Genomic DNA, 14582 nt, shown 5'->3' with positions numbered 1-14582 from the left:
TGTTGCAGATGTTGGAAATAAATCCACGGCATGCAAGTTGTTTCGACGAATTTTATTACGCATCTGGCCTCGGCCATAAACAACGTTATATACCTATGTCGTCTGAACGTCACGTTCTCTGAAAGGACCCATTTCTATCTTTTCACTCGTCTTCCTCCCTCCAACTGTTCGCTTTCATTCGAAAATGCATCTTCATCACCCAATAAAATGTGTCCTCCCTTTTTTGAAGTTTAAAGTTACGTTTTCGAAAATTTGGAATGCCTCGTTTGTATTCGAAGCACATTTCTGCGTGTTTTATTTCCTGCGCAAATTCGCGTTCCTGCAAAGGATTGGGATGGGAGTGGGGAACTGCATTTACCCATTCACACCCGCCCACCGCTCACACTTCCATGCTCCTGTCCTAATGGGAAATCATTTTGGTAATCCTTAGCGTGAAATGTGTTTTTGGAGTATGTTTTATATCTCTCGTCGTTTTAGATATTATCGTGAGCGTGAGTGGTAGGTTTGTTTGAGCTTGAGGGAATTCGATCGAGCAATCGAACGTAAAAAGGAAGTGGGTGTTAGTTATCGTTCCGTAGAACTGGTTCCGTAAATTTTTTGTCAATGTTTGTGACTGAAAAATAAAGTACGCCTTCGTTGTTTTAGCTAGTTTATGGCTGTACTTAGATTATCTGGATTCCAAGAAAAGTTAATTCCACTTATCTAATTCCTTTGTTCATTCTATTCCAATTAGAATATTCCCTTTTAACTTACTTGCCCATAATATATTTTGTGGTACTTATATGTTATCCCGTTGATTGTAAAATTTGGCTTTGCTTATGTAAAATCGAACATTGAAAGTTAGCAGATATCTCGCCAAAGTCACACCAATAGTTTTTGCGGAATTCTGAGCCGCTTTCATACAACACTTGCATTGAAAAAGCTATCATTCTCTCTACACAATCCACCAAATAGCCATTGCTGCAGGAGTATTCCAACGGTTTCGTTTTTGCACGTTCGTGGGTTTGTACTCTTTTGTTAAGCTCTCTGATTTTACGGAAACTGTATTCGAAACAGCATGAGTACAAATTTCCTGCAAGTGATTGTTCCATTTTATTACTGTTTTGTCCATCATGTCCCATTTCAGGCTTTCCCAGAAAATAGTCCCAGTTTAGTCTCTTTCATTGGGTTTAAGTTGGAATAATTCCCATTTCAGTCATATATATATATTTTTTTTTTCAGGGTCAAAGCAAAACCCGAAAACGGTCACAAAAAGTTCATGTGACTGTGAAGTATATTTAAAGTGATGATTTCTAAAATAAAAGCCTGGTAACTGTTTTAAAATTGGATGGGTTTATATATTGTTGCGTTCTACGATTTCGTGGATTTGGAGTGATTGGTGACAACACTTGATGAACAATTAAAACTCAGTTTATTCGTCAGTATTACACAGGACAGTTCCAAAGACGCGTTACAGTCATCTTCAAACTACGACAAACACGCTGAAATAATCAGCAACGGTCTTTAGGCTATCAGGTTGTAACGGTGACGACAGCTTCACGGCAAAGCATTTAATTACAGCTCCTGACTTAGTCGATCGCTGTCGAGCTGATCTCTGAACTCAAGATATTACTACTCAACTCAGCATACTCTGCTACTGAAATCAAGATACTCTCTTACTACGCGCACAGGCCGCGTATATATAACTTTTGACATGCCCTCAGGAACATTCTCAGGAAGAATTGAATTCGTTCTAGAATGTTTGCCATATCACCAATTTTGCCTCCATATGAGCGATTTCGAACTAAATCTGGCAACCTTGCTTTTCCTTCCCAGTTTTTGGCAACCCTAACAACGCTTTGCGGGGAAGCTATCTTACCGAAGCTGGGCATTTCGTAACAATATATATAATAAATTGAATTTAAATACAAATTTAATTAATTCTTTGCGCCATTGCTGCAAGGAATGAAATTTAAGTTTTAATAAACATGTATATACGTAAAAAAGCAAATTGAAAGTTAAAATAATTAAAGAAATGTGCAAACATATAAAAGATTTAATTTTCGAACTAATCTACAATATCATTTAAATTCAGATAGCATAAGTAAGTCAAGTGCAAAACCAAACCATAAAAAATTCACCAATTTAGCAAATTAAAATTAATCTAAAAATTTTTTTTAAATGCATAAGTGAATGACTGTTGAGCAGGCAGGAGACAGACTTATCAAGGGGAAGTTGCCTCCAAACCTAACTCTTCAATCATTCAGTTCGTGTTTCGTCATTCATGCAGGCAAGGGTAAAGCCAAAAGTAAATACATAGTGAACACTGTCCAAAAAGAAATACCAATAAAGTGGTACCTTGAGAAATTAGCAATTAAAAATTAAAGGTCTAAAAGAAAAATACCAATAATGAAGTATTTTGAGAAATAAACAATGTAAAGTCTAGTATTAATTAAATTTTTTAAATTACATTTTTTTTAAAAATTAAATTTAAATTTTCCAGAAAAATTAATTTAGAAACTAATGCATTTTAGAAACCCTTGTCTACAGAAACCTCCCCAACACGAATATGCATATCAATCAAAAAGGAACTAGACATAATCTATTTAAACCAATAAGAAACTAAAAGAACTAATTCATAATTTATAAAAAAAAACAAATATATACTTAAAAATATAATTACATATCTAGAAAATACTTAAATACTATATAAAATATGCTTAAAAGCAAGTAAATAGCAAGTTTTAATTCTATACCATATTAGCGTTGGGGTCTGCAAAAGTATTTCCTAAGTGATGTGTGTTCTGCAAATTATATAGATGGCGTACATACACACACACACACACATATATATATATATACATTGGCAGTATCGGTAGTAATAAAAAAAGGGCGGTGCATAACTGGATGTTAGCAGTCCCATGTACAAAATTTCAGCCTTGTAAGGCTAATCATTTTTGAATTATGCGAGATACGTACGTACGTACGTACAGATGTATTGCCAAAATGCCAAAAAAAAAAAATAAATAAATAAAAATAAAATAAAATAAAATAAATAAAGTCAAAATGTGTTTGGGAACGGTAAAAATGGATATTTCCGTTGAAATCTCAAACCCGATATTGTTCGGTATTGCAATACTTCTTTTACTTTATTATTAAATAGCAAACTAAGCGATTTAAAAGGAGTAAACTCAGATTCATTTTAATTTTTATAAATTTACTAACTGGACTCGTGAGATTACATTTGCTGGAATCATTAAAATCATTCTATTTATTTTAACTTTTTATAATAACTATTTTTGGCGTCTGGCGGCATAAGCAGCTCGTTAAGTTATAGAACAACTCTTACATCAATCGTCATAACGGGGGCTTGGAATCATGGGATGGATTAGATGCAAAATGCATTATTGAAGAGTTGAGTTAAATATCGGAAAATCCCTTCTCTGATTTAATTTTTTTCTCCCTCTGAAGTGCGTGTTTGTGTTCAAATAACCTCGCAATAAATTATTCCACATAAGTGGAGGGAATAATGGTGTGTTCGTTATAACTTTTGTTGCGGTTGCGGTCTGGGACCCTGGAGAGAGATCTGTGAGTGTTTGCGTTCTCTTTTCCGCGTGGTGATTTGATATTGAGTCAGATTTTGTAAAACTCCTTTTTTTTTCACGCAATGAAAGGAACATTCATGGGGGGGGGGAAGACAGCCGACCTTGGAAAAAGTTTATTAAAAAAAAAGGGGGGGTCGAAAATTGAATAATAAAAACAGGGAAAATGTTTTGGTGATGAAGCAGAAATGAAAATGCGAAACTGACGCATCGCCACTTTTCGCATTCGCTAACTCGTGCCTCTTGTCACAAATATTTTTTTTTAATATTAAAAGGTATTACTTCGTGTTATCTCTTTTGGAGCAATTTTGATTGTTTTCGCCGAGTACCTACGATGACGGGGTCCTGCCTGTTTGTTTCGAAATTCATTTAGAGGAAAGTTTTATTTGCTGTTAGGGGAAATTACGATCTGTTGCGAAGTGTTCTCTTTGAATCATCATTCAAATCAACAGGTTGTTGGGGGAGGATAGCTGCATTGTGCCAAAATGCATGAATGTATGGTATTTTAAAAGTCTTGAACTCATTACATTAATGCTTTAATTTTCGAAAATTTTGAATTACATGTTTTATAAATTAAATGTATTTTAAATTATATCAATGCTTCATCCTCCACATTAAATAATGAAGAATTTGTTTGTATTATATGTATGTATGTTCCATGCATTGTGGAAAAACGTCAGCATCGGGAGCTACCAAATTTTAAACACACGTATCCAGTTTCCATCATCTGTAAAATTTCAAAAGTGGGGTTTGTTTCGACCGTACTGAGAAAATTTCGTAACATCGAAATTCATTTCTGCCACGGAAATTCATTCGAATTTTGCTTTTTTATGATGCTTGAAACACTTCCTTTTTTGGAAGTTTATTAAAAAAAATTGTGAGCTACAACGGTTTGGGGCATGGCCAGAATTTATGCTTTCGCATTTGGAAGGAAAGTGTCGAACATTTCGTTCGGTAAAAACAAACTTCTTTCGCCGTAAGGAGAAGTTTAATTTTTTTTTTTTTCCCTCCTCTCCGTTTTTCATTTTCCCTCCCCAAATCTCCGGGGGGCTGCCCGCAGCGGTTGCAGCTAAAGATGAAATATGCCGGCAGCGCAAAGAACAACTCGGAAAATAAATCTTGCTTTATTAATTCCGCCGGAGAGCTTATTTCGACGGCTTCTTTTCTTAAAAGATTTTCGCGTTACTTTTCCAGCTTATTACTTGTTTGTTTTTTGTATTCCCCTGTCGTTTATGGGTTGTTATTCGGTGGCATTTATTTAAGGTTTACCGCTTCGTGTGCGTCTTATTTAAATGCGTTTAAAGTCGCACCGAGTACACACACTGCTTCGAAGAAGTGAATACTCTCACGCTACGAAAGGAGGAGTAAAATATTGCGAGTTGCGCAGAGTTTTCTGAATCTTCATCTTCCAAAGAACTCTCTGTTAATTAAGGAAAACTTCTAGGGATCATCTTACAATGAAATTAAATTGTTATTTAAAGGTATCTCTTTGAAATGCCTTAACAACATGTGCATTTGCGTTTTCATATTGTTGCTTGCCTATGAGTTCGTAATAGATTGAATGCACGCAGACGCGATAAAAACTTGATAAAATTTATTCTCTCAAATTAAACACTTTACATTTCTGGAACATTTCACAAAAGTACTCGTACAGCTCTTCTCGTTATCACAGAGCACAATCGGTAGTTACCACTTCAAACTGCGAAGAACGTTAAACACAACGCAATACAAAGGGCATCTAAAGCGTGAAAAGCGAAACTCGCACGGAGATATCTCAATGCTGGAATTATTACTGGAAAAATGACTGGAAGGTATACACAGTTACAATTTATAGGGCCGAATATGGTTACAGTTATACAGAGATCGAACAATAATGTCGCCAAATGGTTGCCAAGCTTGGAGACTTTTGGCAGTTTCTCGCCAAATTTGGAGACAAAAATTAGTCACTAAAACCATCGCCCTTTTGACAATATCTCACCGAGTTAAATGTATTTATGCCTGCAACCTTATTTTTTCGGCGGAGCTTTACTCTTTTGAGGCCTTTCATGTTAGATTGTGCGAGATATGTATATTTATTTTACATATAATTTAATTAATTTTCTTTACATACATATAGAAAATTTGTAACATTATTTTCGCCTGCTTTATAGGATATTGTACTGTTAAATGAAAACTTTTTTGAGACTGTTAAACCTGAAAAACAAATATATAAACTGGGAGAAGTGCTTTTTATTTTATATTTTGTTAAAATTAAAATGTCTCGTGTATTGCAGTGTTTTCCAAAGTATGGGTTATGATTCATTGGTGGATGACGAGACAGTTTCATAGCTGTCAGTTATACAGTTTTTTTGTGACATCTCCCGGTTTTTAATGTTTAGCCTTATCAAGGAAAATGTTTCCCAGCAATAAATGAAATTTATTAAATTAAAGAAATTTAAATTAGGCATATCTCCTTCTCCCGCTTTAGTAATTTTCAGAAAAACTTTTCGTATTAAATTTTATTTCATCTAATTGTATATTTTCATTATGTCTTATTGATCTTATTTAAGTTTTCGTATTAAATTTCATTTGACCTGCATTGTTTTAATCTACTGTAAACATCAGAAAAGTTTTTTTACATGAAAATTCAAGCAGTGTTTAATACGTTAATATTAATTTCAATTTCATTTTATTTCAATGTATGGTACTATACTAAGTTTGGCCACAGGGATGCAATGTACATTAATTAATAATTTCATTTTCATCGTTGTCTTTGCGGACAACGTTCTTCACGGTAATGCCATGCGTCTCACAGTTTTCAATTTAGGGGCATGTTTTCAGTTGAAAACTGGATGCCCTAGAGTAAGAATCAGAGACAGTATAGGGCATATTTTTCGAAGTGGAAAGGCCGTGCTTGTTTCAGTGCCGCGCTCGTTTTTTCCCTGCTCTCGCTTGAGTAATGGAAAAGTCGTTAGCGATCGGCCGATCTGTCTTCACGTCCTCTCCACATGCGGCGCTGAGATCGTGGCACCTGCATCTGCTTGCACATGTCTCATTCGGGCACTTTCCTTTTTATTTATTGCAAAGACGTGCTTCCTGTACTTGGCATTTCGCCAAACTGCATGTGACGAGCTCCATAATTTGTTAAACATGACCGAAAAATCAGAAAGCGTTTTTGAAAAGTTGCATTTAAATGAGTTTTTAATCTGTAACACGGTAAAGACGTGTGTCATCGATAAAGTTTTGTGTTGCCGTTGTACAAAGCGCGTTATATAGTTATGTTTCAAATTTCATCAGAAAACTCGGTTATATAAAAGAAGTATGTTGCCATTCGCAGTATAGTATTTGTTCTTCAAATTTAATCAACAGATGAGAGATTTAATGGAAATGTGTTGCCACTGTGCGAATTAAAGTATTTTTATCTTCCTTGCGGCAGTGTTCTGTTGTTCAGCAAAGCGTATATTTAATTGTTCTTTTAAATTTATTCTGTTATTAACTAATAAACTATGCGATACGCAGATTCATTTCAATTAATTTATTATGAATTATTAACCCTAGTTAGTCTATAGACCCTTGAACTCACATTAGTTGGATTCATTAAAATCAACTATATACATATATATATATAGAGAGAGAGAGAGATTATATAAATAAAAATTATTTCCCATGAAATGTGAAGTGAAATTTAGAAAGCAAATGTGTACTATTGTGGAAATTATTCATTGGAATCTGTAAGCAGTAAAACTGGAATTGTTACTTAAAATGCAAAACTAAAGAATGAAATTGGAGAATTATTGCTGATTCCATATAATTATACCGATTTATCAAGGGGAATTGGAACCTCTCCATACAACCCTCAACAATTCATGAGAAGCGCGTTTGCCATTTTGCATATCTGCACAAAATCCCTATTCCAATTTTACATTTCCGTTCAAGTTTATAAAATCCAAATTTAAATTTTAAAAGTTCAGTTATGTATGTGAAATAATTCCTCGACATACGTATAGACAACAAATTTCAATGAATTTCAAAAATAAGTATAGTAGTCATATAGAACAATACTTAAAAACTAAAAAATAAGAAAAAAGTATAAAAAATTTAAAGAAAAATCAAGATGCAAATGAAAAGAAAGGAATAAACAAATAAAAGTCTTAAAGACATGAAATTTTTACATATTAATAGGCCAAAATTAATTTGAAACGAGCTCATTATTTATTTTTATGATGGCGGGGCGCTTTATTTAATAGTATCAGCCTTGCGCCACTTTAAGGGCCGGAAGTGGTGGCCACTTCATTGCGGAAGCACCTAATAGTTGGCAACTGTTGCCTCCTGTGAAGGAACGGACAGTTTTCTTTGGTTAAAACTATAGAGATAGGAAACCCAACCTTCTCCGAGATTCGAAGCCGGCTCCATCGCAACGGCAGTCAGGGTGTTTCCTTAGCCTTGAGTCAGGTCTCTAACCACTATACCAGCTGGGGAGCTTTATCACAGCAGCAGTTAATAAAATAACAGTATAAGTCCATTATACTATTATTTTATTAACTGCTGCTGTATTGGCGTGAAATTGAGACAGGAAGGGGTGCTATTGGCACGAATTTTTTTTTTCCAGTTTGGCAGCTAAGCAAAAATTATAAAAAAAGAATTATAAAAACTGTATGGAAAGAACATTAAAAATTATGAACTGCGGAGTAATAATTAAAATTTATATAGTAAGAACTAAAGATGTTAAGAAATACGGAGTAAAATTGAAATTTTTAGAATTCTTTCTAAAAGTCAATGCAAACGATTTTTTTTTTTTTTTTTTTTTTTTTTTTTTTTTTTTTTTAAACATCTAAAAGGTATGGTAGTCAGAATAACAGACTGAGCCAAAAACTCCATCAGCATTTGAAAATTCAATAATTCACTAAATAATGTAGGTATAGAAATAAAAACTGACACACATGCTTTAAATGTTATGGACTTTAGCAAAGAATATGTTCTTTATAACAAATGTTCAACATGTCGGCCATCATTCATCTATAATACCTGTAGTCGAGAGACAATGTTGTGAACAACACTGCATAGTATATCTGTAGGTACGGTGAGAAATTGCCTTCGAATGTTGTCTTTTAGCATCCCTAATGAGGTCAGACGATCACTGTGGACTTGCGATTTCAGGTAACTCCCACAGCCAATAATCACACGGATTGAGATCTGGGGACCTGAGAGGCCAAGCATGATGGAAGTGACGGCTCAGCACGCGATCCTCACCAAACGATGTGTGCAAGCGATCTTTCACACATGTAGCAATATGGGGTGGAAATTCGGGATTTTTCTGTAACTTGTTAGGGCACTGCACCTTTCGTGCGGTGTAATAAAGAAACTAGAGTTATTCTCACTTGTTTAAAGAGATAACTAGACGAATTAATGAGCACTCTGTAAGTATAGAATTAAGGCCGTTTGTTAGTTGATATAGAAGAAATGAAGCGCCTTGTTAAATTGATCTTATGAATTTCAGACAGTGTATAAATGTCTCCATTCTTTTTTATTAGTTGACGATATGTTCTTATTACTATGATGTTCTGTTTTAAGAAAGTCACAGGAATTTTTTTTATTTAAGAACGTGAGGGAGAAAGATTAGGAAAAATTAAAGTGGTATAAATAAAAATATATAAACGCATAAACTACGGTACAGAAGAAAGCATTCTTTTTTTCCCTAAAGGTAATCAAGATTCTAGATATTAAATGAAGTCGAGCAAACAGCGGTTTACGGAATTTTCTGTCACGCAAAACTAAAGTGCTTTTCATGTTATTTTATTAAAACTCTATTATTTTACTTTTCTTTTTCATGTACATATTTACTTTCGTTTCTTCAGCTTAGGTAACTGAAAAGGTAATTGTATATAGAATAAAACCCCGACTTAGGAATTTAATTCGCTCCTGAAAACTGTTCGTGAACCAAAATAATATTCCCCATAGAAATTAATGTAAAGTAGAATAAATTGTTCTAAGATCTCAGGTGATTGCTTACATAAACTTTGCAAAACTTTGTACTTTACGCACAAGTTAGTAACCCAAAACGAATGGAAATCGTTAAATCTAAGACAAAAGAATAAAATTACACTTGTCTGAATGAGAGGAAAATCAGTAGATGTAATGTACGTGTATTAAAAAAAGGAACGCAAACTGTATCATAGGAATGGAATGTTTTATTCAGGAAATGCAGCTACAAGAGGGGAAAAATCAATAATGTTTTGGCTCACCTTTGGTCTTGATGCAAGCTGTTATCTGGCTGGGCACTGACTCGTAGATTTGGCGGATGTCCCCCTGCGAGATGGCTTGCCATACACACTGCAAATGGGAAGTTAACTCGGCATGATTCAGGAACAGTTGGTGCCGTCTGCTCATCATAGTCCAATGTGATCCGTTGGAGAGAGCTTCGGCGATGGCGCCGGCTAGGAAAGCGTTGAAGAAGGACGACGACAAGCAGTAGTCAGGCATGCCGTCTGCGGCTAAGCATTATCTTGTTGAAATGTATGCCGAGGGGTCCGTGAATGGAAGTGCAAACACAACGGGATGTAGAATCTCGTCAACGTAAGGGGATCTCGGATAACAAATAAAGGGGTCCGGCTGTTAGATGAAATGATTCCTGGTTGTTGGTATCCGTTGAGTTTCCTACTGCTGTCCTGGACGTCTCCACGCACTTTTTTATCGGTCATCGGACGAGACTCAGTAATGAAAACAATTCTACTCCAGTCTGTGAGGTCCTAGGTCGAAGGCACTCGGCACCACTGCAAACGTGCCTAACAGTGTTCAGTGGTGAGGGATCGTCGGTGCATTGGCCTCCTTCGCTGAGTCGCCTATCGGTGGTCGGTGTAGTCACTGGTGGCCTGGATACACGTCAGATTATTGGTAAGGCGCCACAGGACAACGCTGATAGTACAGCGCGGAAAGTACAACGCTGATCAGATGATCTCTCTGTTCTGGCGTTCTATCATCAATTTTGGTTGACCGCTACTTTCTTGTCGCTCTTTACGGGCCATGTTTAACCCATTCCTGCTTACGTTGTCGAACGTTAGCATTTAGCGATCTTGCAATTTGACCACCCTGATTTCTTTAGTCCAGTTGTTTGACTTCTCTCAAATGATGATCTCATGAAAATCCTCTCTCAAATCTGCTCATACCATTCGCTCATACTCGTCTGCGAGTCATTGGTGCAGTCTACATGGGTCGGCGGAATCACATTCGCATAGAAGTTATGCCTTAGCTTTGAAGATCCTCTATGTTATACATCATCCAGATGCACCGCGTTGTCGCTCCAGGTAGTCGGTTCATTGGCCGTCAAAAGTTAATCATTTGAATATTCTATAGTAAGGTATAGACATATGCAATTTCGTCCCATTCGGTTAGTTCCTTCTTGGTGCGTCGCTTTTTATGTTATAGAATGTACAATATAAACAGGTAAAATAAACAAAAACTTAATTTAATTTTACTATACACGTACGAGCAGAGTGAACACCGTGAATAGAAAATGATGAGGAACATGTTAGACGTGAAAAATCCCTTCAACTCCTCTTAAAAAAAAGGTAAAAGTTTACAATTGGGTGCCCCTTGTTTATTGGCGATTCTTTTTTGACGCCAAGATCGGCGCCGGAAAGGCACAATTTCAAGATGGCCGCTACACAAACCAAAATAAGAAGTCAAAAACTTGCACAAGGTCTGTGTCCATGTACACATCGATCTGTTTTTACTTAAAAAAAATCCTAGAATTGCACAAACTAGGCATTGCGCACTGCCTTAAATATGTCCATGTACACATTAATCTATTTTACTTGATAATAAAATCGGAAAGCTAAAACAAGTTTAAAACTATCGTGGTAACCAGAAGTGAGGTTTCATCGCCAAAATTTTAAAAAAAATTGTCGCCAATCGAAGGGGCACCCAATTCTACACTAGAGCCAAAAAATTCAATCTTTAAGGGGGTCTTTATCTTTTCATTGTCTCTAAGCGCTTGTCCACTCTGCTTAAGACTTACTGAACTGTGTTCCACTCAAAATTTGCCCAAAATTATTTGTTGTTGCCTACATTTTAAAAGTTTCTAAAGTAAGATATTTTTGGCATTGTCATTGAAAATACTTATACTGTAGCTTGCTACTGTTTTATCACATATCTTACGTGAAAACCTATCTGCAAGTGGAGCACCGTACTTCATTTGGCACAAATTTCATAGAGCAGAAAACTAGGTTTACTTTCTTTTTTCTCTTCTTCTTCTGGAGAAATTTATTTGACAATAGCATTTTGTTGCTACCTCTGAAATTGTTGTAATTTAAGTCCTCAAGAATTAGTTACGTGTCATAGGTTGCTTCAAATTTTGAAAATCGTTTAATGCTGACTTGAATGTTTGTAACTCGACTCACCGTCCGTCATCCAATATATTTCTTGTTAAGATAATTTGTTCGTGAGCTAAATTTTTCCATTCATGAACCGAAACACTACTATGCATATATACATACGCACACACACACACACACACACATATATATATATATATGTGCGAGAGAAAATATACACACTCATTATCTTGCAATCTCATTCATTTTTGCTCCTTTTTCAGACGGTCTCAATGAAGTTCACGCGGAGTGTCAACTGAAGGTGAGGCTGGTGTCTGAAGCTATGCTGTTCAACAGCGTCACCGTTCGATTGGACGACATGACTCAAACGGCTTTTCTGTCACCTCTCTTCGACTACTTCTTGGAAGGTCTAGCTGCCATAGTCCCCTGTCCCAAAGAGAACATATTCATCTTTAATGTGCAGGTAAGTTTTGAAAGTATTTCGAACTACTTTTAGCATTGCTTTCGGAATATGTTGCATTAAGATGTAGATAAATATTTAACACAAGGGTGCTAAATTTTTAGAGCTTCAGATGCGCACAGCCCTTTATGCCAAGGACCGCTCATAGAATTTAAGAGCCATTAGTAGCAATAATAACGTATATATTACTGATGTTGATGATTAAGTGACATTTCTGTTTTAAAAAAGTGTTATTCGAAACAAAGTATGTATACAAAAGTGGATTGTTTAACTGGCGTTGCCTGCGAAAAGTACTGGCACCTTTTGCAAGGTGTTCCCGAGCGTATCTGACAACCTTACGAAGATATGTTTATATCATGAAAAATACACTCTTGATTAAGATGCCAGGATGCCCATGGGAAGGTTCTTATGTGAAGTGAATAGTCGCTGACTTGCATAAAGCTGACGGTATCTTTTTGCGAGTTAGTATCGAAAGTACTCGGCGCCAAGTGCGGACGGGAATGCGAAAAAATTCCCTAGGAGCTCTTGTCTGTGGCGTTGCTTTGTTAGCTGACATTGAAAATTTAAAAGTGGGGACCATTTTCTGAGTTAAAAAATACTCAGAGCAACGATTATTAGAGGGGTTAAAGCAGCTGAAGAGGAAAGTTCCATATTTCAAACTTGAAAACTAATCCTGCAAATTTGTGAAAATTACGCTGATTGTTGTTGCTTTAACTCCTTCAATAAGTGGGAAACATTGTTCATTAGCGTAATATTTATACAGCAAAAAACGATAAACTGAAAGGAAGGAAAATATCTGATGCCATACTAAAAAGATCGAAAGATAAACTAATGGTAATCGTATTAAACTCAAACCTGTCTTCGTTAACAAATTCGTAAATATTGGATCTAATTGTTCACTGCATTACATAAAAGCAAGGAATTTCCATGTCCCGCATCCTATATGATTAGAAAAAAAAAATGTTACAAAGATGCTGACATCTTTATGCAAATACTTAAAATCAAGACCAAATAGGTGTCCCGGCAGCTTTGCTGAGGATTGCTTTCTTCATAAAGCTGAACTCAAGAAGGGTGCTGGAACTTTTGTGCTTTTATGTCAGGACACCCTTATGTCTTGGCAAGAGATTGCCAACGTGGTGGGGGGGGAAGTGCCAGCTTTTTTGTTCATGCATCTTGGTGAAGACGTTAAATTTTGAAGGGGGTTGGGAAAGTACCTTGTTTTCAAGTTGACCGCGCCATTTAGAACAATTGTATCAGCTCCTGCTTGCCAAATAATCTAATGTCCGTAAAATGATCTAATGTCTAATGTCCGTAAAATGATCTAATGTCTAATGTCCGAGTAAAATCTTTTGTTGAAGAAATGTTCATGCAATGACTTGACTTTTTTTCCCCTCTTTTCCAGGATGATACTGATGTGGAGGCGAAAATTTTGAATGTTAGTTTTTCTGTCAGGCGTCCGGATTCACGAGACCCGGATGAGTACTATTCTCCACACTATCTGCAAGAAAGAGTGTATTTGAACCGAGCTATTCTCGCCAGACTTGCCAACGTCCAGGTATTGTTATTATTTCTTCATGTAAGTCGATTAATACCTGTGACATAACTGTATTTTAATTATCTTTTCTACCTACTGAAATGTATGGAAATATTTTTATAGTATTAAAATAAACTATATAACGTATTAACACAATCTGAGAGATGCATCAAAAATACCACATTGTCAGTATTAATGTATGGATTTCATTCGTCACTTTCTTTATTTTTTCCGGCTGCATAAAATTTTCTCTCGACGATTCTAACATAATTATTTAATTTATTCATTTTTTATTTAGAGCAGATTATTATTATTAGTAGTAGTAGTATTGGTGCATATGTATTATCCTAGTGACAGTGAAAATTGGCTGAGTTCCCGCCAAATTTCCTGCGGAATTCTGAATAAACTGACGCCTCTTTATCCTAATAAACAAATCAGCATTCTTATCCACGTCGTTTTTGTGCTTCGTAAAAAGACTTTCCTCTATTTCTGCTACTTTATTAGTACCTACGAATTTACAGAAAGCTCTGTTTATAACTCTATGACTACGAAATTCTCGCAGATAATTTTCCCACTCTGTTACTGTTTTGCTGGCAGTATTCAGCTGACCTTATTTTGTCCATTAATATACCCTTTTTTTAATGGTAGGATACCATAAATTTGAAAATAATCCACTGCTTGCAGTTCTGTAGACATCA

At 35.7% G+C, this 14582-nt stretch overlaps 1 protein-coding gene across 2 annotated transcripts in view; it reads left to right on the top strand.

Annotated features, from left to right (window-relative positions):
- Positions 1-14582, top strand: part of stan (Protocadherin-like wing polarity protein stan) — a 602571-nt gene that overhangs the window by 307002 nt on the left and 280987 nt on the right. For both annotated transcript variants that reach the window (XM_085824086.1, XM_085824085.1), the window contains exons 2-3: positions 12154-12353; positions 13753-13905. In XM_085824086.1, coding sequence (XP_085680212.1) covers positions 12154-12353; positions 13753-13905 — 353 coding nt within the window. The remainder of the gene's footprint in view (positions 1-12153; positions 12354-13752; positions 13906-14582) is intronic.

The sequence above is a fragment of the Stegodyphus dumicola genome, chromosome 9 (assembly GCF_044657685.1).
Source record: "Stegodyphus dumicola isolate Sdum_Otavi_A_Nest chromosome 9, ASM4465768v1".
Lineage (NCBI taxonomy): Eukaryota > Metazoa > Arthropoda > Arachnida > Araneae > Eresidae > Stegodyphus > Stegodyphus dumicola.
The sequence above is the reverse complement of the archived record's forward strand: the minus strand, read 5'-3'. Positions and strand labels throughout refer to the sequence as shown.